The sequence below is a fragment of the Pongo pygmaeus genome, chromosome 4 (assembly GCF_028885625.2).
Source record: "Pongo pygmaeus isolate AG05252 chromosome 4, NHGRI_mPonPyg2-v2.0_pri, whole genome shotgun sequence".
In the NCBI taxonomy this organism is placed as follows: domain Eukaryota; kingdom Metazoa; phylum Chordata; class Mammalia; order Primates; family Hominidae; genus Pongo; species Pongo pygmaeus.
Genome location: NC_072377.2, coordinates 182,186,489 through 182,212,536, shown reverse-complemented (window position 1 = coordinate 182,212,536; position 26,048 = coordinate 182,186,489). Strand labels below are relative to the sequence as shown.

General features: G+C 55.3%; 2 protein-coding genes across 5 annotated transcripts in view; one reads left to right on the top strand and one right to left on the bottom strand.

Annotated features, from left to right (window-relative positions):
• Positions 1 to 10,337, top strand: part of CDHR2 (cadherin related family member 2) — a 54,393-nt gene extending 44,056 nt beyond the window's left edge. For 2 of the 4 annotated variants that reach the window (XM_054487168.2, XM_054487169.2), the window contains exons 20-32: positions 399 to 470; positions 1,242 to 1,291; positions 3,452 to 3,603; positions 3,751 to 3,859; positions 3,949 to 4,037; positions 4,498 to 4,566; positions 4,673 to 4,750; positions 4,845 to 4,905; positions 4,983 to 5,107; positions 5,631 to 5,744; positions 5,825 to 5,905; positions 7,277 to 7,334; positions 10,039 to 10,337. In XM_054487168.2, coding sequence (XP_054343143.1) covers positions 399 to 470; positions 1,242 to 1,291; positions 3,452 to 3,603; positions 3,751 to 3,859; positions 3,949 to 4,037; positions 4,498 to 4,566; positions 4,673 to 4,750; positions 4,845 to 4,905; positions 4,983 to 5,107; positions 5,631 to 5,744; positions 5,825 to 5,905; positions 7,277 to 7,334; positions 10,039 to 10,179 — 1,199 coding nt within the window. In that variant the 3' untranslated portion in view covers positions 10,180 to 10,337. Of the gene's footprint in view, positions 1 to 398; positions 471 to 1,241; positions 1,292 to 3,451; positions 3,604 to 3,750; positions 3,860 to 3,948; positions 4,038 to 4,497; positions 4,567 to 4,672; positions 4,751 to 4,844; positions 4,906 to 4,982; positions 5,108 to 5,630; positions 5,745 to 5,824; positions 5,906 to 7,276; positions 7,335 to 10,038 lie in introns of those variants that run through there. The other 2 variants (XM_054487167.1, XR_010126464.1) reach the window with 2 other exon arrangements.
• On the bottom strand, positions 10,310 to 24,744 carry GPRIN1 (G protein regulated inducer of neurite outgrowth 1). Its single transcript, XM_054487170.2, has 2 exons — positions 24,593 to 24,744; positions 10,310 to 14,394 (listed from the first exon to the last, which is right to left on the bottom strand). Exon 2 carries the CDS (start codon positions 14,349 to 14,351, stop codon positions 11,319 to 11,321), a length of 3,033 nt encoding a protein of 1,010 aa, XP_054343145.1. The 5' UTR covers positions 14,352 to 14,394; positions 24,593 to 24,744; the 3' UTR covers positions 10,310 to 11,318.
• Between the last annotated feature and the right edge of the window lie 1,304 nt (positions 24,745 to 26,048).

Genomic DNA, 26,048 nt, shown 5'->3' with positions numbered 1-26,048 from the left:
CAAGCTGCTTATCTGCTCTGAGGTCTGGGATGATATTCCCACCCACACAGGCCAGAGAAGACTGATCAGGCATTCTGGGTCAGGAGCAGGGAAGGGGACTGAGCATGGGGGAACACATGGGACAGAGGCTGCGGGGCATGGGATTGAGGCTGTGGGGCACGGGGTTGAGGCTGCGGGGCACGGGGTTGAGGCTGCGGGGCACGGGGTTGAGGCTGCGCGGCACGGGGTTGAGGCTGCGGGGCACGGGGTTGAGGCTGCGGGGCACGGGGTTGAGGCTGCGGGGCACGGGGTTGAGGCTGCGGGGCACGGGGTTGAGGCTGCGCGGCACGGGGTTGAGGCCCAGGCTCTTTGGGTCAAGCTCTTGCCCAGAGCCAAAGCCAGCTGACCTTGTCTCCTAGGAAGCCTCCTCATTACCATTGAGGACGTGAATGACAATGCACCCTATTTTCTGCCTGAGGATAAGACTTTTGGTAAGCAGCAACCCCGTTCACACACCATACCCCTGCTCTATGAGGCCACCTTTAAGCAACCCTGACAGACCCTCCTTGGACCCCATGGGGGGCCTTTAGAAAGGGGGGAAGCCTTCTAATCCTGCCTCTTCCTAGGGCTGCAATAGGAGAGGACTTGGAGGCTTTTTTTCTTTTTTCTTCTTTTTTTTTTTTGAGACGGAGTCTTGCTCTGTCACCCAGGCTGGAGTGCAATGGTACGATCTCGGCTCACTGCAAGCTCTGCCTCCCAGGTTCAAGCAATTCTCATGCCTCAGCCTCCCAAGTAGCTGGGGCTACGGGCATGTGCCACCACGCCTGGCTAATTTTTGTATTTTTAGTAGAGACGGGGTTTCATCATGTTGGCCAGGCTGGTCTCGAACTCCTGGCCTCAAGTGATCTGCCCGCCTTGGCCTCCCAAAGTGCTGGGATTATAGGCGTGAGCCACCACGCCCAGCCGACACTGGAGTTTTCATTCCAGCTCTGCCCGACCTAATGTCTGGCCCTGGACCAGGCCTTCCCTCTCTGGGCCTCCATTTCCCCGTGGTCCTGTGGGCCTGTGACCTCTCCTGTGACAATGGGAGGTGGATGACTTGCTAACTACTGGCCCAGTGGTGGCTGTAATGGGGGTCTCTTTTGGTAGAGAGGTTGAGGGCAGGTTTAGGGGGATGAGCCCTGAGCTGCGCTCGTGGCCAGCCTTGGTCCAGGTGGGCAGTGTCCCGACCCCGCTGACCCCGTTCCCGTTCACACCTGCAGTGATCATCCCTGAACTCGTGCTGCCCAACCGGGAGGTGGCTTCTGTCCGGGTAAGTTCTTGGCTCCAGCCTTTGTTGGTCACATGAGCCCCAGGGGACACAGGGCTGAGGCCTTCAGGCCTTTCATGGTAGAAAGAAAATACATGTGCTCCAACACATGAAAAAGAAAACCCCAGAAAGGAAACCAACACCTGTCTAATCAATGTAATCAAACTTCACTGTGATAAATGTAGCATTCATAAAAATGTCATGACCGTAAATACCACTTGCAGTCTAGATATTTCTTACTATACCAGAATTCTTGAGTAATACAGAGAACTCATAGCTAATTGTAAATTAAGCCAGTGCCTTGTCATTAAATAATTCTCAGAGCCAGCTGGGCTCGGTGGCTCACGCCTGTAATCCCAGCACTTTGGGAGGCCAAGGCAGGTGGATCACCCCAGGTCGGGAGTTTGCGACCAGCCTGACCAACATGGAGAAACCCCGTCTCTACTAAAAAATACAAAATGAGCTGGGTGTGGTGGTGCATGCCTGTAATCCCAGCTACTTGGGAGGCTGAGGCAGGAGAGTCACTTGAACCCGAGAGGCGGAGGTTGTGGTGAGTCGAGATCGCGCCATTGCACTCCAGCCTGGGCGACAAGAGTGAAACTCTGTCTCAAAAAAAAAAAAAAATCATTGGAGCCAAGTCATAAAAAGGCTTTCAGCTGTTTGTGGTGTTGGATGTGGGCAAGTTTATTAGGGGTGGTGGCCATGCCGTGTGGGGATGAGGCCTCCCACACCACCGAGGGCTGGGCCTGGCTGGGCTTCTAACTGACCTGGAGAGCTGCCTACCCTCTCTAGGACTCCGTTTCCCTGTTCAACAAGAAGCTAGCAGTTCCCAGAAGGTGGCATGTGGGTGCCATTCCCTATGCTGTGGAAAGGACATGGGTACAAGAGATGGACAGGGCTGGCCTTCCCCACTTAGAGCCGAGTGTAAGGACAGGGTCTCTCGGAGCCTCAGCTTCCTCTTGTAAAATGGGGATAGTAATTCTCCCTTTCTAGGTTGACGTTCATGCTAGAGACAGTGACTGTGTGACTTTCAAGCTTTAAGACAGCTTCCCAATCTTCTGCCAATTTGGTTCTAATGTCATGAGTTTAGCCACGGCAATTTTCTTTAAATAGACTCCTTTTTAAGACTTCAGCACTGGTGTTGGCCTATCCTTAACAGTAATGTTGGTGAACTCGAAGCTCTGTGTGCTGGTTAAATTTTTCTCTAAAAGGCACTAGAATGAATAAAAATGCTTGTGTCCCCTCCCCAACCAGCTTCATGGTCCACTAGGGGAATTGGTTATCCCCCCCTCCATAGAAACGAGGGATCCCAGGGGAGGTGCTTAGGAAATCTGAGCATCGCTGTGTGTGTGCGTGCCAGTGTGTGTGCACCAGTGTGTATGTGTCTAAGTGTGAATGTGTGTGCGTGAGGGTGTGTATAAGGGTGAGTGAGTGTATGTGAATGTGTGTGACAGTGTGTGGGTATGTATAAGTATGTGATTGTGGGTGTGTATGTGTGTGACTGTGCAAGTGTGTGAATGTGTGTGAATTGAGTGTATTTGTGTGTGAGCGTGTATGAATTGAGTGTGTGGTGAGTGCATGAGAGAGTGAGGGTGTGAGTGTATGTGAGTGTGTGTGTCACGATAAGTGTGTGAGTGTGAGAGGGTGTGTGAGTGTATTGAGAGTGTGAGAGAATAAGTGTGTGTGAGGCTGTGTGATGGTGTGTATGAGTGTGTGTGTGCATGTGTGTGTGTGAGTGTTAGGGTGAGAGTGTGTGAGTGTGTGTGAGTGGGACAGTGTGTGTGAGTGTGTGTGAGTGTGTGTGTGAGAGGGTGAGAGAGTGTGTGTGAGACAGACTGTGTGTGTGTGTGTGAGAGAGAGAGTATGGCAGTGGAGGGGTGTAGGGGGAGCAGGGCAAGATTTCCACATGTGAGGGACTGAGGGCAGTGATCTGTTTAGAGTTGGGGAACAGGGGCAGGGACTTGTCCAAATCTGGATTTGCAGAGCAGGCACACTGTTTTTTGAAACCATTTGCTTATTCGGGGCAGCGTGGGGATGGCGGATAGAGATGTTGAGGGCCAGCCTCCCAGGCCACCCTTGCCTCTGATCCCTGCTGGGGTGGAGGGATGCCTGGCCTGGCCTGGCCTGGCCGGGCCCCCAGATATTGTCCACTCTTGCTCCCAGGCCAGAGACGATGATTCAGGGAACAATGGCGTCATCCTGTTCTCCATCCTCCGAGTAGACTTCATTTCTAAGGACGGGGCCACCATTTCTTTCCAGAATGTCTTCTCCATCTTCACCTCCTCCGAGGCCGATGTGTTCACTGCGAGCATTCAGTAACTGCGGGCGGCCCTGGGAGGGAGGTTGTAGGGAGGGGCCCGATAGGAGCTTTCAGGCAGCAAGTCCCCCATCCTGGAGGTTACAAGGCTCCTGAGGATTCAGCTTGGGTTCCAAGACTGACCTGCACCTCCCGCCCTCCACAGGCCGGTGACCAGCCTTGACTCCACTCTCCAAGGCACCTACCAAGTGACAGTCCAGGCCAGGGACAGACCTTCCGTGGGTCCTTCCCTGGAAGCCACCACCACCCTGAATGTGAGTGCCAGTCCCACCTCCAGCCCCCAATGCCCTCTGCCAGCCCCCAGGGTCCCTGGTGCCTCATCTCCTGCACACCCCCTTCCCAGCTCTTCACCGTGGACCAGAGTTACCGCTCACGGCTGCAGTTCTCCACACCAAAGGAGGAGGTGGGCGCCAACAAACAGGCGATTAATGCGTAGGTCTGGGGAGTCCCGGAGGGAGGGGTAGGAAGAACAGGGTGTAGGAGCCTGGTCCCCGACAAAACCTGGATGGGATGTCTCTCAATCCTGTTCCTGACCCACATTTAACCTTGTCCCTGTCTTTAACCCTGTACTTCAACCTGCACCACGTTCTGGCATGTCTCCAGAAGCCCATACCCAGCCAAGGGCAGAGGGAGGCCTTGGAACAAGGCTGCCATGTACAGTTGTGAAGGCTGTGCATTGCACAAGGGCACTCTGCTTGCTAAGCTATTAACCCAGCCCCAGAGGAAGGGATTTCCTTTTGTAATTTTCACAGAGATGCTACCTACTCAGCCAACAGAGCTGTCCAGAGGAGGTGCCCTTTCTCACTCACACAATTCTTAATTCCACGGCACGGCCCTGGCCACAGGCCCAGGCTAAGACCCCAGGCCTCTGTGACATCTGCCTCCTTTGCAGGGCTCTTACCCAGGCAACCAGGACTACAGTATACATTGTGGACATTCAGGACATAGATTCTGCAGCTCGGTGAGTGCCCAGAGGGCTGGGGGTGGGGGTGAGGGGGAGAAGCGGTAGCAGGAGGGGCCTGCTGGGTGATCCAGGCTCCTGACTCTTCAACTCTGTCCCCCTCCAGGGCCCGACCTCACTCCTACCTCGATGCCTACTTTGTCTTCCCCAATGGGTCGGCCCTGACCCTTGATGAGCTGAGCGTGTGAGTGGGGCTGCCCTTGGGGCAGGTGTGAGGGTGAGCAGGAAGCCTGGGGTGTGCCAAGGTCCCTAGGGCCTAAGTGGAGTTCTGTGGCCAGGATGATCCGGAATGATCAGGACTCGCTGACGCAGCTGCTGCAGCTGGGGCTGGTGGTGCTGGTGAGTGTGGGCAGGGCGGGGCAGCAGGTGGGGCTGCTGAAGACGAGTGTGCTTCCCTCACACTCATCTTTCTCCAGGGCTCCCAGGAGAGCCAGGAGTCAGACCTGTCGAAACAGCTCATCAGCGTCATCATAGGATTGGGAGTGGCTTTGCTGCTGGTCCTTGCGATTGTGACCATGGCCTTCGTGTGTGTGCGGAAGAGGTGCGGCTCCCATTGCCCCCGTGTCTCCAACCTTCACCCTCTCCCACCACCCAAGACATCGGGGGGTGGGGGTAGAAGGAGCTGGGGGCTTAGGCACAGGTATACATGCATTCACTCCCCAGGGACCCAGTGCGAGATCTTGGGTGAGTCACCTCCCCTCCATGAGCCTCAGTTTCCTCATCTGCGAATGGGTATGACACTTGATTACTCAGTGCACTCAAGGAAGTAACATGCATCTCACACCCAGCGAGACGTCTGGCACACACTATGCATTTAATAGATGCTGCTGCTTTTTCCAACATGTATAGATTCAGCAGCCGTATCTGGGTTTGACTTCAAGCCTTGTCACTGGCTATTTGACCTTCAGCAAATCACTTGCCTTCTCTGGCTGTTACTTCTACCCTCTGTAAAACAGAGCGAACACTCACCTCCCAGGATCTTGTGAAGCCACATGCTCAGGGCCTCCATTGGGGACACAATAGGTGTGCTGCAACAGTGTGACCCCTCTTCCGGTTCCCCACAGCTACAACCGGAAGCTTCGAGCTATGAAGGCTGCCAAGGAGGCCAGGAAGACGGCAGCGGGGGTGATGCCCTCAGCCCCCACCATCCCAGGGACTAACATGTACAACACTGAGCGGTGAGCAGGGCTCAAAGGGTAGGTAAGAGGCCTGGTGGGGTGGCTGAGGGCCAGGTAACTTGACCAGGCTTTCTCTCCAGAGCCAACCCCATGCTGAACCTCCCCAACAAAGACCTGGGCTTGGAGTACCTCTCTCCCTCCAGTGACTTGGACTCTGTCAGGTGAGCAGTGCCCCTCACAGCCAGGCTAGGTGGTGGTGGTGGTACAGGTAGTGACGGTGATGGTGATGATGGTGGTGATGGTGATGAGGATGGTGGTGTTGTTGGTGGCAGTGATGGTGTTGGTGGTGATGATGGTGATGACAATGGTGATGGTGATGGTGGTGATGGTGATGGTGATGGTGGTGATGGTGATGGTGATGGTGGTGATGGTGGTTGTGGTGGTGATGATGGTGGTGGTGGTGGTGGTGATGGTGATGGTAGCAATAGTGATGGTGGTGATGATGACAGTGATAATGGTGGTGATGATGGTGTTGGTGTTGAGGTGATTGATGGTGGTGGTGATGGTGGTGGTGGTGGTGACGGTGATGGTGGTGGGTGGTGGTGGTGATGGTGGTGGTGGTGATGGTGATGGTGATGGTGATGATGGTGGTGGTGGTGATGATGGTGGTGATGGTGTTGATGGTGATGGTGATGATGGTGATGGTGGTGGTGGTGATGGTGGTGATGGTGGTGGTGATGGTGGTGGTGATGGTGGTGATGGTGATGGTGGTGGGTGGTGGTGGTGATGGTGGTGATGGTGGTGGTGATGGTGATGGTGGTGGTGGTGGTGGTGATGGTGATGGTGGTGGGTGGTGGTGATGGTGATGGTGATGGTGATGGTGGTGGTGGTGATGGTGATGATGGTGGTGGTGTTGGTGGTGGTGATGGTGGTGGTGATGGTGATGGTGGTGGTGGTGGTGGTAGTGATGGTGATGGTGGTGGTGATGGTGGTGGTGGTGGTGATGGTGGTGGTGGTGGTGATGATGGTGGTGGTAGTGGTGGTGTTGTTGTTGGTGGTGGTGATGGTGGTGGTGGTGGTGGTAGTGATGGTGATGGTGGTGGTGGTGGTAGTGATGGTGATGGTGGTGGTGATGGTGGTGGTGGTGGTGATGATGGTGGTGGTAGTGGTGGTGTTGTTGTTGGTGGTGGTGATGGTGGTGGTGGTGGTGATGGTGGTGATAGTGGTGGTGGTAGTGATGGTGGTGGTGGTGGTAGTGATGGTGATGGTGGTGGTGGTGATGGTGATGGTGGTGGTGGTGATGGTGATGGTGGTGGTGGTGGTAGTGATGGTGATGGTGGTGGTGGTGGTGGTAGTGATGGTGGTGGTGGTGGTGGTGATGATGACGATAGTGGTGGTGGTGTTGGTGTTGAGGTGATGGTGATGGTGGTGATGGTAGTGATGATGGTAGTTGTGATGACAGTGGTGGTGGTGATGGTGATGATGGCTGTAGTCGTGGTGATGGTGATGGTGGTGATGGAGGTGGTGGTTCTTGGGCACAGTAAGGGAGGACTGGGCCTGCCAACACCTGAGCTCCATCACCTCTCTTACAGCGTCAACTCCCTGGATGACAACTCTGTGGATGTGGACAAGAACAGTCAGGAAATCAAGGCAAGATGGGGGATGAATTGGTGCCTGGAGATTCCAATTTGGGTTCTTCTGTGGAGGGTTCAGGGCAGAGCTCAAGGGACCCGCTACTGACACGGGCAGTTCTGCTTCTCTGCACCAGGCCCCAGGAAGCCCTGTGGCTTTGGAATGGGGTCCAATTCCTGCTCCTCCACTGATTCACTGTGTGACCCTGAGAGACTTCTTGCCTCTGCTTCTCAGTTTTTTCACCTGTAAATGGGGATGGGAACATCAACTGCACAGGGCCATTGTGAGGATTAAATAAGGGCAGGCATAAGAACCACTTGGCACAAACAAGTGCTCACCAATCTGCTTCCAGCCCTTTATGGCCATTATAGGAAAGCCAGCTGGGGGTGGGAAAGGAGATCCAGAGGTGAACGAGCATAGTCTAGGAAAGGAGAGAAGATGGTTTCAAATAAACAACAGTACCACCATCTGTTAAACAGGTGAGTTGGTTGGATGAGATCATGTGTTCATAGACTGGCCTGCTGCGTAAAAGCACCTGAGGAGCTCTTGAAAAATACTGATGCCCAGGTCACACCCAGGTCCATGGGTGCAACATTCTAGCATTTTAAAGACCAAGAGTTCTGATTCTGATGGCCCACGTGGAGCCTGGGCATGGACCTGTTGTAGAAGCCGCTCAGGGGGTGCTAAGGTGCAGGCACGGTGGACACCACTGGAGCGGGTCAGCGGGCTGAGTGTGGGGTGGGTCCTGCACATGGAGGTGTGGTTCTCTGGAAACAGAAGGAACTGCCCTCTCTTCTTCCCACTTTGAAAGCCACCTCTGGAGGAGACGCTTAAGGCCCATTGGAGCTGTGATAGTCTGAGGTTCTGTGTGGTGTTGCAGGGGATCCACCCACATTTTCCCCCAGTCTGGGTTCTGGGCTTGGCCGGGTCCCTGCCCACTAGGGGCTCCCAGCCTGACTTCATGGTTCAGAATTTGTTTTCCCTGAGGGCTCCTTCCATGGAAGGATTTGGTCGACCAAAGCCTCTCTTGGTCTTCAAAATGGTACAATGTTGCACAGGGGCCCAGGTATAACACGGTGCAGGGAATCTGGCACAGAAGCCTCCAGACAGGCTCCAGGTATGGTTGTGTGTGTGGTAATGCAGGCAGCCAGGCAGCGCTGGAGGCCTCTGGGTAGATGCTAGGAGATGGTTAGTGGCCAAAACTCCAATGAACATGTCTGGGGAACTGAGGCAAAGGAACAGTCTTGTCTGCTGGAGTGCATGGCCTGTGGCAGAGGCTGATGTTGCTCCACACCCGAGGGAGTGGAGTTAAGGACCCCCTGAGGTGGGGCTGGAGAGGGTGTGGGGACAAGTCACGGAAAGTCTTCAAAGCCAGAAAATTGCTCAGATTTTGTCCTGGGAGGGCAGGGGGTTGCTATATTTCTGAGAAGCTGCCCAAGGCTCTGCCCTCTCTCCTGCAGCAGTGAGTCTTGCGGGTCTCTGGGCAGGCCCACGAGGCATGGGGCCTTCTTGGGAGCTGTCTGCCTGCTACTCTCCCGTGACTGGGGTGGCGCTGGTGGGTCCTTTTCCCAGGAATCTCTTGGTGCCCTGACTTGTCTAAGCTCCACACGTCTGTGTGGTAGGTGTGACTGGCTGGAGAGATTATCACTCTAACCTCCCCAAGTAGCCAGCAAGGAAATTCACATCCAGAGAGGGGTGCTGACTTGCTCAAAGTGGGACAGCGTGCAGGGCAGGAGCAGACCAGAACCCAGGCCTTTGGTCTCTGGCACCAGGTCATGTTATCGTGGGTGGCACTGAACCTGCAGCTCTCCACTCGGGGTCTGTCCTGAGGGCTCTGAGGAACACAGGCAGGATGCTTAGCCCCTCTGGGGCCCCTCAGATGTTCCACTGTTTACTAGGGACCAGAACAGCCCCAGTCTGGAAAGAGCCCTTGGAGTGCCCTGGGGAGGGTGGTGGTGGCTGGGGCTCTGGCCCTGTGGGTGTCTCTGTAGCAGAGCAGCTGAGCTTGGGGGCCTGGCTGTTCCATAGGAGCGTGTGTGTGTGTGCACGCACACAGCATGTCGCATGGCGAGGTGGAAGAGGAAGGGCGGGAGACACGAGTGTGTGCCATGATGAACTGCAGGTGGGACCAGCCTATGGGCAGCATCCCTCTGAGGGCAGCAAAAAGAGACGTCAAATTCAACCAGGGCAGTGTCACATCATGGACACGCTTTTGAACCAGCAAGACCAGTGGTCTGCCCCCTCTTCACCAGTAGACCTCTCTCGGCCTCAGTTTCCATATCTGTGAAGAGAGGACATGTTCCCTCCCTCAGAGGGTTTCAGTGGGTGGTTGAGGTAATGGATGGACCTCAACCCACACGGTGCCTGCCGTGGGGTACGGGGGCAGGAACTGTGCTGGGCTGGCTCCTCGGCACAGGACACAGGGCCTGGCATTATTTGGAACTGGGCTGAACAGCAGAGTGCCGCAGTGTTGGTGGGTAGGGCAAAGGCCAGAGTGGATCCCCCAGGCCACACCCTCCCCCTCCCCTAATCTGCATCACCATTAGCCAGGGCCACCTCTGGGACTCTGGGACACAGCCTGGACCAGAGGCCCCAGGAGGGGCAGGGTGGGACCCCTGCCAAAGAACCATTGGTCCTGAGCTTGAAGCCCGTCCACTCCCCTAGGGCCTGGGGCACTCGCCCCACCTTGCCTTGCCCTTCACACCTCTCCCTCTCCCTGCAGGAGCACAGGCCACCGCACACACCACCAGAGCCAGATCCAGAGCCCCTGAGCGTGGTCCTGTTAGGACGGCAGGCAGGCGCGAGTGGACAGCTGGAGGGGCCGTCCTACACCAACGCTGGCCTGGACACCACGGACCTGTGACAGGGGCCCCCACTCTTCTGGCCCCCCTCGAAGAGGCCCCGCCACACCCTAACTGCACCTGTCTCCCTGGAGATGAAAATATATGACGCTGCCCTGCCTCCTGCTTTTGGCCAATCACGGCAGACAGGGGTTGGGGAAATATTTTATTACCAATGTATACTGTGACAGTTTGTAGCCAAAAACTGCGGCTGGAGGGGTGGGGACGGGACACTGAGTGGTCACAAGGGACTTGTGGGGCTCACAGCACAGGGGGGACAAGGGGCTGGAGAGGGTGGCCTTTAAAAGACAACTGTGGTTATAGAATGAGCTCTCTGTCCTGTCCCCAATACCCAAGAACAGCTGTCACCCAGGATGCCAGGGCCCAAGAGCTTCTGTGAGCCCAGCTGTGACCTCCAGACCTTCCTGAGACCCTCTGGCCTTTCTGTGCCTCTCTCTCAGCTGAGCCCCCAGGGTACTTCCTGTAGCTGTCTTTGGCCTCTCTGGGAATCTCAAACCTGTGACTCAGTGGGAGAGGGGATGGGGCTGGAACCAAGCGGGTGGGAGATAGGAACTGGGGAAGGACCACCAACAGCATGCAAGAGACGCCCCGGCCACGGGGCCAGCCACTGCGTGGAGACGCTCACACTCGTTCTACCTCACGTGCTGCCCGAGGCCTCACATTCAGAGCGGTGCCCACTCGCGGGTCTCACACACCGATCCTTACCCACTTGAAGCTTCTGCCACTCAGACTTGTATGCAGTCTCTCCCTGTTCTGGGGATCTGGCCCCACCGGAGACCACAACGCACCAGTCTAGACATCTCAGGAGCCTGCCCCAGCTCTCAGGGGATGGGAGGTGAGGGTGCTGAGCAGGTCCCCGTGGTCGCCCAGTGTGACCGGGAGTAGAGCTGAGGGCTGTGAGGGGACAGTGGGGCGTCAGGGCTGGCCGGGTTCGTGGGCTCGTGGCCACAAGGGAGCTTAGTAGAAGGGGTTCTTCTGTGTTTGTGATGGGAGGGGCTGGAAAGACGGGGACGCAACAGCCCTAGAGGCTGCACAACCCCTCGGAGGCCTGTGGCACGCAGAGGGGACCCCTTCTAGGGGCCTGTGATCAAGAAGGGAGCCTGAGAAGGTCGGAAACTCGGGCGTACAAAATGGGAGCAGATCACTCGGCCGTGGGTCCCGCCCGCGAGCAGCACCGCGGCCGGCGCACACTCTGCAGCAGCGCGCGGAACAGGCCGGGCGGACGCTTGGCGGCGCCATCTGGGGGCGCGGTGCGCACCGAGTCGGAACGGCCGGGGCCGGCACGGGCGGCGGGCGGCGGCGCGGGCGCCCCTTGGCGGCCGTGCTCCTCGATCTGTCGCTCCAGATGCTTCTGGATGGCCATGCCCAGCACCTCTACCTCCATGGCGGCGCCGTATACCTCCCACGTCATGCCCTTCTCGTCCCAGCTCACGTCTCGCACGGGCTCAGCCGGCTCCGGGGGCGCTACAGCGGCCGCCAGCGCTGAGCCGGGCCGCACCCGCACTTCGGGGAAGGCGGGCGGCGCGGCGGCTTGCGGTGTCATGGGCCCAGTGGCCACGGAGCGCGTCTCGGCGGCGCCCAGCGACACCTGCAGGCCCGCATCTCGGCGCGAGGGCGGTCTGGGCGCCGCCTGGAAGCTGAAGGCCGGGCCCCCAGCGCCGTCCTGCGGAGACATGGGGCTCACGGCCACTGAGACGCAGGCCTGCGCGCCCGCCTGAGTGCCCGCGTCCTCGCGCGGCGGCGGCGGGGCGCTCGCCTCCCACGACGGCGCCTTAGTGAAGTTGTCGCGAGTCCGCGGCCCCGGCGGGGGCGCTGCGGCCTCTGGGCGGGGGCTTCTCTCGGCCCCAGCGGCTTCCGGGTCTTTCTGGCTGAGACTGGAGGCCTCGGTGCTGGACATGGGCTCGGGCTTCGGCTCCACGCGGCCTTCACTGCCCCTGGCACCCTCAGGAGACCGGGCTGAGCGGAGGGCTTTGCCGTCTAACTGCCTGGAGGGGGAGAACGGCTTGGTTTTCTCCAGAGTCAGGGGGGCCACCTTCCCCAAGGATGGGGACTGCGTTTTTGTGGAAGGTGCAGAGTCGGCCTTCCCCAGGGACACAGGCTCTCCCTTCCCTGAGGCAAGGGGCTCTGCTTTTCTGCAGGATCCAGGATCCACCTTCTCTGAGGCCTGTGGTATCTCCTTTTTCAAACACACAGCCCCTGCTTCTCCTGGTGCTGCGGCGCCCTCTTGCCCAGGGAGCTTTGTTTCTGCTTTGCCACCAGACTGCGGCTGTGCTTTCCCTGAGGCCCTGGGATCCGTCTTTGCGGTGTTAACAGGATTCCCCTTCTCTAGAGGCAGAGAACCCACCTTTCCCTCTGGGATAGCTTCTGCTTTTCCCAGGGACACGGGATCCACCTTCCCCGAGGGCACCGGGACTGTTTTTCCTGGAGTTGAGACCACTTTACCTATAGACGCAGAGTCCCCTTGTCCAGAGGGGACAGCATCTGCCTTTCCCCTGCTCACAGGGTCCTCCTTGCCCACCACCAGGGGCTCGGCCTTCCCTGAGGCTGTGGGAGCCGCCTTTCCAGAGGCCGCCAGACCTGCCTTCTCCGAGGACAGGGGATCTCCTTTTCCCCCAGTCACTGGCTCAGCCTTTACTGCAGATGGGGGACCTGCTGCCCCCAAGGACCTGGGATCTCCTGGACCTGAAGACACAGGGTTTGTCTTTCCCGAAGACTCAGGATTCACTTTTTCAGATGACGTCTTTCTACTTCTGGCAGATATGGGGTCCTCCCTTCTGGAGGACACCGGGTCCTCTTTTCCTGGGGATACAGTTCCTGCCGATACAGTTCCTGCCTTTCCCACAGACACACGCTCTGCCTGTCCAGGAGACAAGAGCTCTGGCTTTCCGGAGCACATGGGGTCCATCTTTCCCAGAGAAACTGGATCCACCTTGCCTGAAGACATGGGATCCACATTTTTCAAAGACGTGAGATCTGTCTTTGCTGAAGCCGTGGTATCCGTGTGGCCAGACACAGGACACCCCTCTCCTGAGGAGGCAGGGTCCATCTTTCCCAGGAACCGGGAGTCCTCTTTTGTGGCGGGCACAGTTTCTACATTTCCCACAGATGCGGGATCTGCCATCCCCAAGCATGTGGGATCCAGCCTTCCCAAGGACCCTGGAGCCCTGGTCCCAGAGGATACAGGCCCATTCTTGCCTGATGAGCCTAGAATCAGCTTGCCCAGGAGCCCAGGCTCTGTCTTTCCTGTGGACGCAGAATCCATGCTTTCCAAGGGCACAGGATCTGCCTTTCCCAAGGGCCCAGGATCTCTCTTTCCCGACAATACAAGATCTACCTTTTCTGCAGATGTAGGAGCGACCTTTTCTGAGGACACAGGATGCTCTTTTCCTGAATACCTGGGCTCCTCCTTTCTTGGGGACACGGGGTCCACTTTGTCTGAGGACACAGGATCCACCTTTCTCAAAGACCCAGGATCCTCCTTCCTCAGTGACACTGTATACATCTTGCTGGAGCACAAAGGATCTACTTTTCCCAGGGATCCAAGATCTTCCTTTCTTAGAGTCATGGGATCCATCCTTCCAGGAGCCACAGGATCCCCCTTTCCCAAGATTTCAGGCTCTGCCTTTCCTGTAAACATGGGATCTGCCTTCCGCAAGGACCCAGGATCCTCCTTTCCTATGGAAGTGGAATCGGCCTGCTTTGAGGACTTGGAATCCATCTTCTCTAAGAACATAGGATTTCTGTCATCTGAGGATTTGGGCTCAGTTTTCACGGAGGACACAGGCTCTGGCTTCCCAGACGTGGTGGTTTCTGGTGTCCCTGAGATGGAGGCTCCTTGTGCCTCCAATGTCTCCTTAGAGGGCGCCTCCTGGGGAGAGAAGCAGGTTGGGGAGGGGCAGGCCAGGCTCCCTCTGGGGCCGTCAGAGTAGGAGGCCCCTTCCCCAGCCCCACTGGGGCTTCTGTGTCTAGACTCCATGCCTGGACTTTGGTCAGGAGTGTGCCTGGGGGGCGCAGGGCTTGCCTTTTGCTGGGAGGGGCAGTAATCCCTCATGGCCGAGCTGCCAGCCCCCAGGCTCCCATCCTGTGGGCAGAAGAAGGCTGTGGGTCGGGGTCCTGGTGGGCTGGAGTCCTTCTGAAGCAGCTGGAGCCAGGCCGGGTCTTCAGCAGTGTCCATCTGCCCTCGTGACCACGCCTGCGCCCAAGGCTGCTGTCTGGTTCTGAAACAGAGAGAGAGCTGACTCAGACTCTCCAACGCTCAGTGGGGGAGGAGCCTCTGCCTTCTCCCCCTCCTCACTGAGTGCTGTGTCCCATCTGGTCCCCACCTGTCCAGAGGACCTGGACTAAAAACACAGACCCAAGCATGTCACTCCCCTGCTTCACTGCTCCCAGTGGCCCTCTGTATAAAGATGTCTTACAAGGCATTCAAAGCCCTTCACAACTTGGCCACAGCCTAACTTTCTTTTCCTTTTTCTTTTTTTTTTTTGAGACAGAGTTTCGCTCTTGTTGCCCAGGCTGGAGTGCAATGGCCCGATCTCAGCTCACTGCAACCGCAACCTCCGCCTCCTGGGTTCAAGTGATTCTCCTGCCTCAGCATCCCAAGTAGCTGAGACTACGGGCATGCGCCACCACGCCCAGCTAATTTTGTATTTTGTTGGTCAGGCTGGTTTCCCCACCTCAGGTGATTCGCCCACCTCGGCCTCCCAAAGGCTGAGATTACAGGCGTGAGCCACTGTGCCCCATCCACAGCCTAACTTTTCAACTTTGCCTACTATCGCCCCTCCCTGTTCAACCCCACCCCATGCAACACACCATACAGAAATTATGCTTTTGTCCTCTAGGCCAGGGGCTGCAAACTCTGATGTCCAGGGGTGAGGTAGGTAATTTAAGTGAGGGAAGTGGGTTAGGTATAAGACAAAAGGGAGTGGTAGGGACTATGACAAATTAGAGAGCACATGCTCTGTCTAAAGGGATGGCCGGGTGCGGTGGCTCACGCCTGTAATCCCAGCACTTTGGGAGGCCGAGGCTGACGGATCACTAGAGGTCAGGAGTTCAAGACCCCCCTGGCCAACATGGTGTAACCCCGTCTCTACTAAAAATACAAAAAAATTAGCCAGGTGTGGTGGTGCACGCCTGTAATCTCAGCTACTCAGGAGGCCGAGGCAGGAGAATTGCTTGAACCTGAGAGGCAGAGGTTGCAGTGAGCCAAGATCGTGCCATTGCACTCCAGCCTGGGCAATGGAGCAAGACTCCATTTCAAAAATAAACAAATACAAACAAAAATAAATAAAAATAATAAAGGGAGAACCACTACTCCATCAGCCAAGTGCTATCCTGGAGAAATGCAACCTGGTGGTACCAATTCTTCCAGTTGCTGAAGTGGGAAATCCAGACTTTAATGTAAAATATGCTAATTAATTCAAGGTTTAAAAAAAAAAAAAACCCGAACATTATGTGGGCCAAACAAGACTTGCCTGTAGGCCACCAGTTTATGTCTATGTAGGCCCTGGAGAGCTGTGAATGGTTTATAGTCAAGGAAGGGACATAATCAGATGTGTGTGTTTTCAAAGATTCCTCTGGGATGGTATGGAGGCTGGGCTGAAGGAGGACAGAGGTTGGCCAAGACCTATGAGGAAGCTGGTAAATCATTCATTTAATCTTTCATCCATTTAATCCTTCATTCATTCACCTAGTCCCTTCTCTGCAACAGGCCCTGAGCAGTTGCAGGAATCTCGATGAGAGACAGCACAGCAGAGGTCCTGGAGATGGTAGTTAAAGGCAGAATTGAGAAATGCAAAGGAAAACTGACAGGTACCAACAGGCTGTATTGGTAACGGCAGGGGCGGTCTGCAGGGTACTGGCTAGGGTGAGGGCTGCTGGGTGATGGTGCTGAGCAGGAGATGTAGGAAAGGGGGAGATCCGTTTTTGGACAAGCTGAGTTTGTAGTGCTTGGGGGATATCTAAGAAGAGGGACCTATAAGCAACCCCGTTCCGTTACACACTAAGTAGCCAAAGTGAATAGAGCTCCTGATCCCCTCAAACCTGCTCCAAAACCATCGCTTTAATGCTCAGGCCCAAATCCCTAATCACCTTTGACTTTCACACCCCACGTCTATCAGCAAAACATAATGGAGTTACCATCAGAATATATCCAGCATCTGGCCACTGCCATCTGAACCCCCCACCATCTCTCACCTGGATTATCCCTGCCTTTTCCTTTGTCCCATAGCTTATTCTCAACACAGCAGCCAGAGGGATCTTAGTAAAACCTGAGACAAATCATGTCCCCCCTCTGCTCGGAACCAGGCAGTGTCTCCCCATCCCATGCAAAGTAACAGTAAACTCCTTAGAATGGCTCAGAAGCCCCTGCATCTTCAGGCCCCGTCACCTCCTCTGCACTTTCTGCTGCTGCTCTCCCTCTCCCTCACGCTGCTTCAGCCACGCTGGGTGCCTCGCTGAGCCTTGAACACACCTGCCTCCATGCCTTGCCGCTGCCTGCTTCTTCTGCATGGAGAGATTTCTCTCCAAATATCTGCATGGTCGGCTCCCCAAGGCTTTCCCTGACCCATGCAATGTAAAACAGTCTCCTCCCCAGCTCTGGCTGGCATTCTCCACCCTCTTATTCTAATCAGTTTTCCTCCATAGTACTTGTCACCATCTGATATATCGCATATATTCGTTTATTGCTTGTGGTGTGTTGCTCTCATTAAAATGCCAGCTCCAGGAGGTGGGGACTTTGCTGTGCTAACTGATATATCCCAGAGTTGAGACCTGGCACACATGCAGTAAGCAAGGAAGATCCTCATACGGATTTGTTCCATGAATAACTGAATGACCTAAGATGCAGAGCCAACTTTGCCCTCCCTGGCTCAAAACCCTCCTCATTCTTGCCGGAAATGTAAATTAGTTGTAATCTTTTTGGAAGGACATTTATCACTTTCTATCAAAGTTTACAACGCGCATAGCATTTGAGCCACCAAGCCCACCTCTAGGCATGGTCCTAAAGATAGACCTGGGGTCCTGAAGAAGGTCCTGGGGTACACAAGGGCATGGCTAGTGATGAGAACAAGACCGGGAGGCAGGTTCTGTGAACTGTGGGACAACCACGCAGAACACCGGGCAGCTACTAGAAGGTGTGGGGTAAAGAGGGAAAGCACCCAAGATAAATTAATTGAAAAAGGCCAGGGGACAGCATGGCTACTGGGATCCCACGCGTGTAGCCAAGGAAAAGGACACACATGGATGGGTTTATTTATAAGAGAGAATTTCTGGATGGAATCCTATAAAACTTTTAGCAGTGACTGCCTCTCAGAAGGAAGAGCGGGGATCTGAGGGTGGGAGAAGCTTTTCTTTGTGCGCCCCTTTGTGATGTTTAAATTGTGGTTATGTGCGCACGTAGTCCTTTTTTTTTCTAATGGACAATAAAGAGAAACCTTTAATGACTCCCTCTTACCTTTGGAGTAAAGTCCAGCTCTTTAATATGCTCCTAAGCCCCTATGTTTCTACTTAAGTGCTGGGATTTATCTTTCATTACCCACTCCCACCCCCAAAACATGTACACACACACATACACACTCTCTCTCCCCCCCACCACCTCAGCCTCTACACACCCTCTTCTGGAGGAATCTCTCCCTCCCTTCTTGCCTGGCTGTCTCTTATTACACCTTCAGGTCTCCGTTAAAACGCCTCCTCCTCTAGTAGGCCTTGTTTGGCTACCAGCTTCCTGGGGATTCCTGTAGCCTCTCGTTCTTCCTCTAACAAGGCTCATGTCACTCTGCATCTAGCCATTTACACCTCTGGATCCCTGGCCAGACCTCAGGTCTCTGGATGGGGACATAGTCGATACTGTTCACTACTGGGTCCCTCAGGCTGTGGCTTATGAGGTGGGGGAGGGGGACCATCACTAAGAGGGGAACACAGGAAGAGGAACAGTTTTGCAGAGGATGATGGGGCACTGGGTTTCAGAAGCGGCACTGGAGTGCCCATGGGACTTATGGGGGGTGACATCCAGGAGGCAGTAGGAAGCAGGCCAGAAGCACGGGAGAGGTCTGGTTGGAATTCTTGGGATCACTGGATGGTCACCAGCCTGCAGGGGTCAGGCAGGCATCAGATTTGAGTGGCATGAATTGAGTCCATCTTCATCTTTGGCCTTTTGATAGTGATATGGGCACAGACAAATATTTGTTTTCTCCTGCAAGGGAGATGATGAAAGACTCCTGACATACCCCGACTGAGGGAGACAAGAGGGAGTGGTGTGGACTGTGGCAAACTAGAGGGCACTGGCCCCTTCTAAAGGGGCAACTGCACCCAATTCCTACCAGTTATGGCCAGTTAGGAATCATTCCATTAACTCAGCATTTACTGAGCACACAGGCAATGTTCTAGGCATTATTCTTAGGACTGGGGATACAGCAGTGAATAAGAAATGTGGGGTCCCTGCCTTATAGATGCAGAAAGATTGGGAGGAGGGAAATAAACAAGTGGCAAATAAATCATATTATTTCAAATAGTGGATGCTGTGAAGACAAAGGAGTGGGCAGCTGGTTTAGACATGTGGTCAAGAAAGGCCCCTCTGAGGCGGTTACCATCTCAGCCAGCCATGAAGAGCTGGAGTGGAGGTGGAAAGGGGGTGGCAGCGGAAGAGGAGGCAGCAAATCACACAAGGCATGGTGGCGGAGGGGGGTTTAGCCTAAGGGCACTGGAAACCCTGGAAGTATTTTCTCTTTATTTGAGACAATGTCTCACTCTGTTGCCCAGGCTGGAGTGCAGTGGCGCAATCTCAGCTCATTGCAGCCTTGACCTCCTGGGCTCAAATGATCCTTCCACCTCAGCCTCCCAAGCAGCTGGGATTACAGATGTGTGCCACCATGCTGAGTTAATTTTTGTATCTTTTGTAGAGATGAGGTTTTGCCATGTTGGCCAGGCTGGTCTAAGAGCCAAACTCCTAGGCTCAAGTGATCCTCCCACCCCAGCCTCTCAAAGTAATAGGATTATACCTTGATCTCTTGAGGCCAAGAGTTCCAGACCAGCATGGGCAACATAGCAGGATCTCGTGTCTACAATAGGATTATACCTAGCACCTAGTGAGCCACTGTGTCCCGCCCCTTGGAAGTATTTAAGCGGGGAAGTGAATGTGGCCACTGTGCCTCCAGGTTTCCTAAATTTTGTTTTAGCTAAGTCATAAATCTGGATATCTGTATTTTGTTTATTTATTTATTGAGACAGAGTTTTGCTCTTGTTGTCCAGGCTGGAGTGCAATGGTGCTATCTTGGGTCATTGCAACCTCTGCCTCCCAGGTTCAAGTGATTCTCCTGCCTCAGCCTCCCAAGTAGCTGGGATTACAGGCATGTGCCACCATGCCCAGCTAATTTTGTATTTTTAGTAGAGACAGGGTTTCTCCATGTTGGTCAGGCTGGTCTCGAACTCCTGGCCTCAGGTGATTTGCCTACCTTGGCCTGCCAAAGTGCTGGGATTACAGGCATAAGCTACCGCGCCCAGGCTGGATATCTATATTTTAAATATTGGCTAATTTAAAAAATATCATACAGGCTAAACAAAACACTTTTTTTTTTTTTTTTTTTTTTGAGACAGAGTCTCACTCTGTCACCCAGGCTGGAGTGCAGTGGTACAATCTCAGCTCACTGCAACCTCTGCCTCCCGGGTTCAAGCAATTCTCATGCCTCAGCCACCCGAGTAGCTGGGGCTACAGCTACTCTCATTAGCTACAGCTAATGTTTAAAATTTTTATTAGAGACAGAGTTTCACCGTATTGGCCAGGGTGGTCTTGAACTTCTGGCCTCAAGTGACTGGCTGCCTTGGCCTCCCAAAGTGCTGCGATTACAGGCATGGTCCACCACGCCCGGCCAAAACACTTTCATGAGCCAACTTTGACCCCTAGGTCACCAGCTTGCAACCTCTGATCCATCTGGCCCTTGGGCTATGGAAAAGGACGTTATAAGCCAGGGTGACCGGGAAAACGGTCAAGGGAAAGGGCCCTGGGGCTGAGTACTGCGGCTGTAATCCCGGTGCTTTGGGAAGTCAAGGTGGGATGACCGCTTGAGGCCAGGAGTTCCAGATCAGCATGGGCAACACAGCAAGCTCCTGTCTCTACAAAAACTTTAAATTAAAATTAAAAAAAAAAAAAAGAAATTAGCCAGGTGTGGTGGCATGTACTTACAGTCCTGCCTGCTCCAGAGGCTGAGGCAGGAGGATCTCTTGAGTCCAGGAGTTTGAGGCTGCAGTGAGCTATGATCAGCCTGGGTAACAGAACAAGAAACTGTTTTTAAAACAAAGGGAGACAGGGAGAGAGAGAAAGGGCCCAGGTTCCAGTGAGGGCCAGGATCTGTCTACCATGCCTGCCTGTTTCCTTCTCTGGAAAACAGGAATTCAACAGCTGCCTGGCTGGTGTACAGGGAGTTCAGCTGGAGCTGGAAGGAGTCAGCAAAGGATATAGGAAGGGTGCTCTGGGCCCTCACTACCCCTCATTTCAGCCCTGGAAGCCCAGCCCTGGGGTCCTCACACACCAGCCCAGCCAATAAGCTCCTCTTCCTGGGTGAAGCCCGGGCAGAAAGTCAGGCCAGCCCACTGCTTATCAGCTCTGTGACTTCAAGCAACGCCCTTCTCCTCCTTGGGGACCCTGAAGAACCCACCGCCTGCTCCCCCAGGGCTATAGTGAGAATTAAAGAAAATGAGGGGTGTGCCTGACTCTGCTCACTTTAGGGCTGGGCTGTGTCTGTGGAAGGCCTGTTTTTATCTATTCAGCCTGTCAGAGCCCAGCTGTGCTCCCAGGAGGCGGCAGGGGAGGAAAGGGCCTGCAGCAGAGACACAAACCAGCAAAACCTGACCCTCAGACAGGCTTGTTTGACCCACAGAGCTAAACACATTTTAAAATCAGTTTTAAAAAGAAATTAACTAATCAACTTCTAAACATCAGAAGATTTCATGCGACAGTAAGATTTCCAGCTTCTCTTGGAAAACTAAAATTTGGCAATCTGAGCGTGCTTCCTGCCTGGCAACATTCAGCTGGAGCCCCAAAGGGACAGCCTCCTTAGATGGGGGTGTACTCTCCAATCAGCCACAATCTCCCCTCTTCCCCATAGTGTCCTAGACACTGAGGCTGACTGTCTGCTGCCATCAATCATGGAATTCTCACTGTCGTTTTTCTCACAGCCGGCCCTTCATGTATGTTACACTCTTGGCCTGTAGCCACCTGAGTTTGGACCCTGGACAGCAATGCCACGAAAGGCAGAGGTGACCTTGTACAAATCAAGCCCTTACTATGTGCAAATCCCACCCACCTGCCAGGCAGGTGTTGTAGTCCTGTTTTCCAGAGGAAGAAACAGGTTCTAAGAGGCAAGCTTGGCTCAGCTGATAACATGCCCCTTTTGAAAGTCCCCAGGCTTCCCGTCCCCAACTTGTATTTTCCAGCCTCTGAGATGGGATAAAGTCCAGGGTAGGGACAGACAGCCTGGTCAGGGAGGGAGAAAGATGTGGGGTCAAGCCCCAGCTTAGTCATTGACATCCTCTATGACTCTGAGTGAGTGTTTCTACTCTGTGGGTCTCAGTTTTCCAATCTGTGAAATGGGAGAGGGGATGTAGTTACATCTAGAAGAGATAGGCCAGCCCTGGGTGTCAGAACTGCCCCAAGACCATTCCCAGAGGCTCTACTGCTCACAGTTCTGCTGGGCCCTTCTTGGATCTTGGGGAGGACTGAGGATCCTCGAGCTGCTTCTCTGAGAGGCAGCCCAGGCCTGAGGCCCCACATTCTGTCCCTGCAGCTATCCCACTAGAACCCAGCTCCATTACCGGGGCCCAGCATTCTTACTGTCTTTCTTTTTTTGAGACCGAGTCTTGCTTTGTTGCCTAGGCCGGAGTGCAGTGGCATGATCTTGGCTCACTGCAATCCCCACCTTCCAGGTTCAAGTGATTCTCCTGCCTCAGCCTCCTGAGTAGCTTGGATTCCAGGCATGCGCCACGATACCTAGCTAATTTTTGTATTTTTTGTAGAGACAGGGTTTCACCATGTTGTTCAGGCTGGTCTTGAACTCCTGGCCTCAAGTGATCCACCCACCTCGGCCTCTCAAAGTGTTGGGATTACAGGCGTGAGCCACTGCACCCGGTCTCTGTCTCTTTTTATCATCTGGATCCCACAACAATCTCATGAGGGGGGCATTATCATCCCATTTCACAGATGAGGCCACTGAAGTCAGAGGGAGAAGACTTGACCAAGGGCACACAACTGGGGCGGGAGGGAAGGCTGTAGTTCAAAGCCAATTGTGCCCAAGCACAAAACCTGGGTTCTTTCTAACATCATGGACACTGACACTTGGCTCTTTCTTTCTTTTTTTTTTTAAGACAGGGTCTCACTCTGTTGCCCAGGCTGGAGTGCAGTGACACAATCATACCTCACTGTAGCCTCCAACTCCTCAGCTCAAGCAATCTTCCCTCATCAGCCTCCTAAGTAGCTATAGGCATGCGCCATCACACCCAGCTAATCTTTAAATTTATGTAGAGATGGGGGTCTTGGTATGTTGCCCAAGCTTGTCTCAAATTCCTGGCCTCAAGCAATCCTCCTGCCTGGGCTTCTCAAAGTATTGGGATTACAGGTATGAGCCACTGCACCTGGCCCGACACTTGGTTCTTAAAACCCCCTTTCTGGTTTTTGAGGTCAGGCCAAGGTTCCTCCCAAGCAACAGTGCCAAGGAGCATGCAGTAGAAGAAGCAAGAGCTCCCTGTGCCCCTGCCTACATTCCCCCACCTGTGGGAACACACACACCCTATGAGCAGATGAGCCAGTACACTTGGGCACAAACAGGTTGAGTGTGACCCGACTGAGGCAGAAGGTAGGAATGTCTGCTAGGTATGTGGGTGGGCTCACCTGGCATGCAAAGGAGCGAGCAGACTGCTTGTGGATGTATGTACCAGCTTGGGCCACTCTGGGGCCAGGACCTGGCTCCTGTGTTCTGCTCAAGAAGAGCTTGTTGTGCGTATGTACACCCCACATGTGCAGAATGGCCTGTGTGTTTGTGCCTCGTGGGGGCTACTTGGACCCTGTGGGTATCTCACTCCTAGGAGAGCTTAGCTGGGTGTTGCACAGTTAGTTGCCTGTGTCCTGCTCCCAGGGAGAGCAGCAGCCCCTGTGACTGCCCATTCAGGCCACAGAGACCTGGCCAGCCATTCCTTTCCCTCTAGGATTTCTTTCCAGCATGGAGCCATCCTTACACCCATAAACAGGGCCAGAACTGCCAAGCACCTGCAAATACCTCTTCCTGTGCTGACAAGACCAACAAAGGCTTGAGGGGCTTCGTCAGGCATCTGAGTGTGTCTGAGAATCTCAGTCTGCTGCCCCTTGTCCCCTTCTCTCGTAGTGCCCTCAGAGCAGCAAAGTCTCCTGCTCGGGGGTGTAGGGGGAGAAGGAATCTAAAGGTGTTAGTCAGACCTGCTTCCAGAAACGGCCCTCAGACCATGCATACATACATACATACATACATACATACATAGGAGGGCAAGAATGGACGTTCATGGACGTGCAAACGTGGGCCAGTGTGGGTGAGAGTGGGCAGCATGCTAAGAGACAGAGTGTGTGTGTAAGAGGGAGTGTGTGCACAAGGGTGGCAGTCTACTCCAGGGTCTCTGGGTATGCAAGGGACACCATGAGCAGGGGTGAGCAGGCCAGGGCAGGGTGGCCCCGAGTGTGTTGTGATCAGGGAGTATTGTTGAGTTGATGACCATGCTGTGATCCGCGATGGCTGGTTTGAGTGTGTAGCTGTGCCTGGTTGTGTACGCAAGGCTCCCACCCAGTACCCTGGGTGACAGGCGGCCGTGTGTATGAGTCTAATGGAATGACCAACAGCCATTGTGTGTGTGCGGTAGACCTGTGGCCTCACTCGAGGAAATGAGGCGCCCGTGCCGTGAACGCGGTGGTGTGTGATCGCGCCCCGGAGTGTGTGCCACACTGGGTGTGTGACGGCGAGTGTGCTCTTAGTGTGAGTGGAGCCAGTGGAGCGTTGAGCTCGCTCCGGGGAAGATGAATCAACGCGGGAGGACGCCCTCCCCCCAGTGGCGGGAAGCACCCCCTCGCGCGCGGCCGTGCCGAACAAAGCCAGCGGGCGGCGGCAAGGCCGGGTGCGGGGCCGACCCCACGGCCAGGGCAGCCTGGCCCGCCGGGCCCCTCGGATGTTCGGCCCGGGGCTGCGGGACCCACCCCCGCCCCGCCCCGCCCCGGCGAGGAGCCTGGAAACAGACACCCACCGCCCCCAGCCGCGCGCACACACCCGGGCTCATGCCGCGCGAGGTGTCTGAGCCCCGCCGCCGGGGGGCTTAGAGGACCCTGGACAGCGGCTCCGGGGCGGCAGCGAGCGGATCAAGGGGCTGCCGCCGCCCGCCCGGAAAGACAGCGGGTGTGGGCGCGGCGCTTACCAGGCAGTGCCGCTGCTCCGGCTCCTGGGCGCGATGCGCTCCGGCTCCCGCCGCCGCCACCGCCCGAGCGGCCTCGGCTGCCTCCGGCCGGGCTGGCGGGAGGACCCGCAGACTCGGCGCAGCCGTCCCCAGCGCCGGCTCCGCGCTCCCGCCCCGCGCCCCGCCCCGGGCATGCGCACTGGCCGCCCGGCCGACTCGGAACCGCGAGGGGGCGGTGACCGCGGGGAAACCGCGGCGGGAGGGAGCGAGGGAGGGGCGCCCCTCGCTGGCCAACCCTAACTGCGGCCGCTGGGCTCCCGGGTTCCGCGCCGTCCTCGGGCGGGTTCCCACTTCACAGACAGGGAGACTGAGGGCCGGAGAGGCTGCCCCTTTGCTGCGAGCTTGCTGAGGGCGGGGCGCGGCGTCTCGCAGATCTTAGACCAGCCCCTCGAAAGCCCTCGCCTGGCTTGACCAAGGAGGGAACTGGGGCTCAGAGGGGGCAGTCGCCGGCCTGAGGACTCGAGGCGCCTGGATGGGGACCCAGGTCGGCGCGATCTCCCGGCTCCGCCAGCGAGGAAATTTCCCGCCTCTGCCCCCCCACCCCCGGCCGCACTTCCGGCCTCCTCTTCCCCGCCCCCGGCCCTTTGTCTCGCCGCTGCCCACGCTCCAGCGAGTGGCGGGGACGCCGGAGGTAGTGATGCGGGAGAGATGCCTTCCAGTCCCTGGCTGCGGCCTCCCCAGGGGGCCCGCCCGCCCCCCTCCCCCTGGGTACCCTCGAGCAAATCGTTTCACCTCTCTGCACCTCAGTTTCTCGATCTGTAAAACGGGACTAACATTAAGCACCTCACGGTGGTCTTGGAAGGGCAAAGTAGGTGTTCAGGGGCTTCCAGTGGTATCTGAATCATCAAGGACACGGAGACTCGCTGCCCACCCCCTCCACATTCCCCTGCAGAGAAGGAGTTCCCTTCCCCTTGACTTCCCAGAGGAGAAAAAATAATTCCGTAATTGCCCTAGATGTGACAAAACCCTTTCGCACCGGTACTATGAAGCCACCACCATCTATTAATCAATAGTAACAACTATTGGCAATGATGCTTATGTAGGGCCAGACATGGCGCTAAGATTCTCTTTACAGGTTTTATCTAATTTCAATTTCCAATCGCTTAGGAGCAAGTTAATATTAATGTATTATATCTCCATTTTTCAGATAAGAAAACAGAAGCAGATAAGTAACTTGTTTGTGGTCACACATCTAGTTAGTAGTGGAACTGGGATTACAAACCCATGCAGTCTAACTCCTGAAACCTCACGTCTTATTCTTACATTTTACTCCCCTCTCTTACTTGGTGAACCGTAAGTCACAGTGATCCTTTAAATATATATATATATATATGTATTTAAAATTCTAGGTGGTAAATGAAGAAAATCCGTGGGACTGGCGTCTCCAGGCAGCACGCCAGGCAAGGAGAAAACCTCA

Coding starts and splice junctions, on each gene's coding strand:
- GPRIN1 (XM_054487170.2), bottom strand. CDS start 14,351: ATGGACACTGCTGAAGACCCGGCCTGGCTCCAGCTGCTTCAGAAGGAC.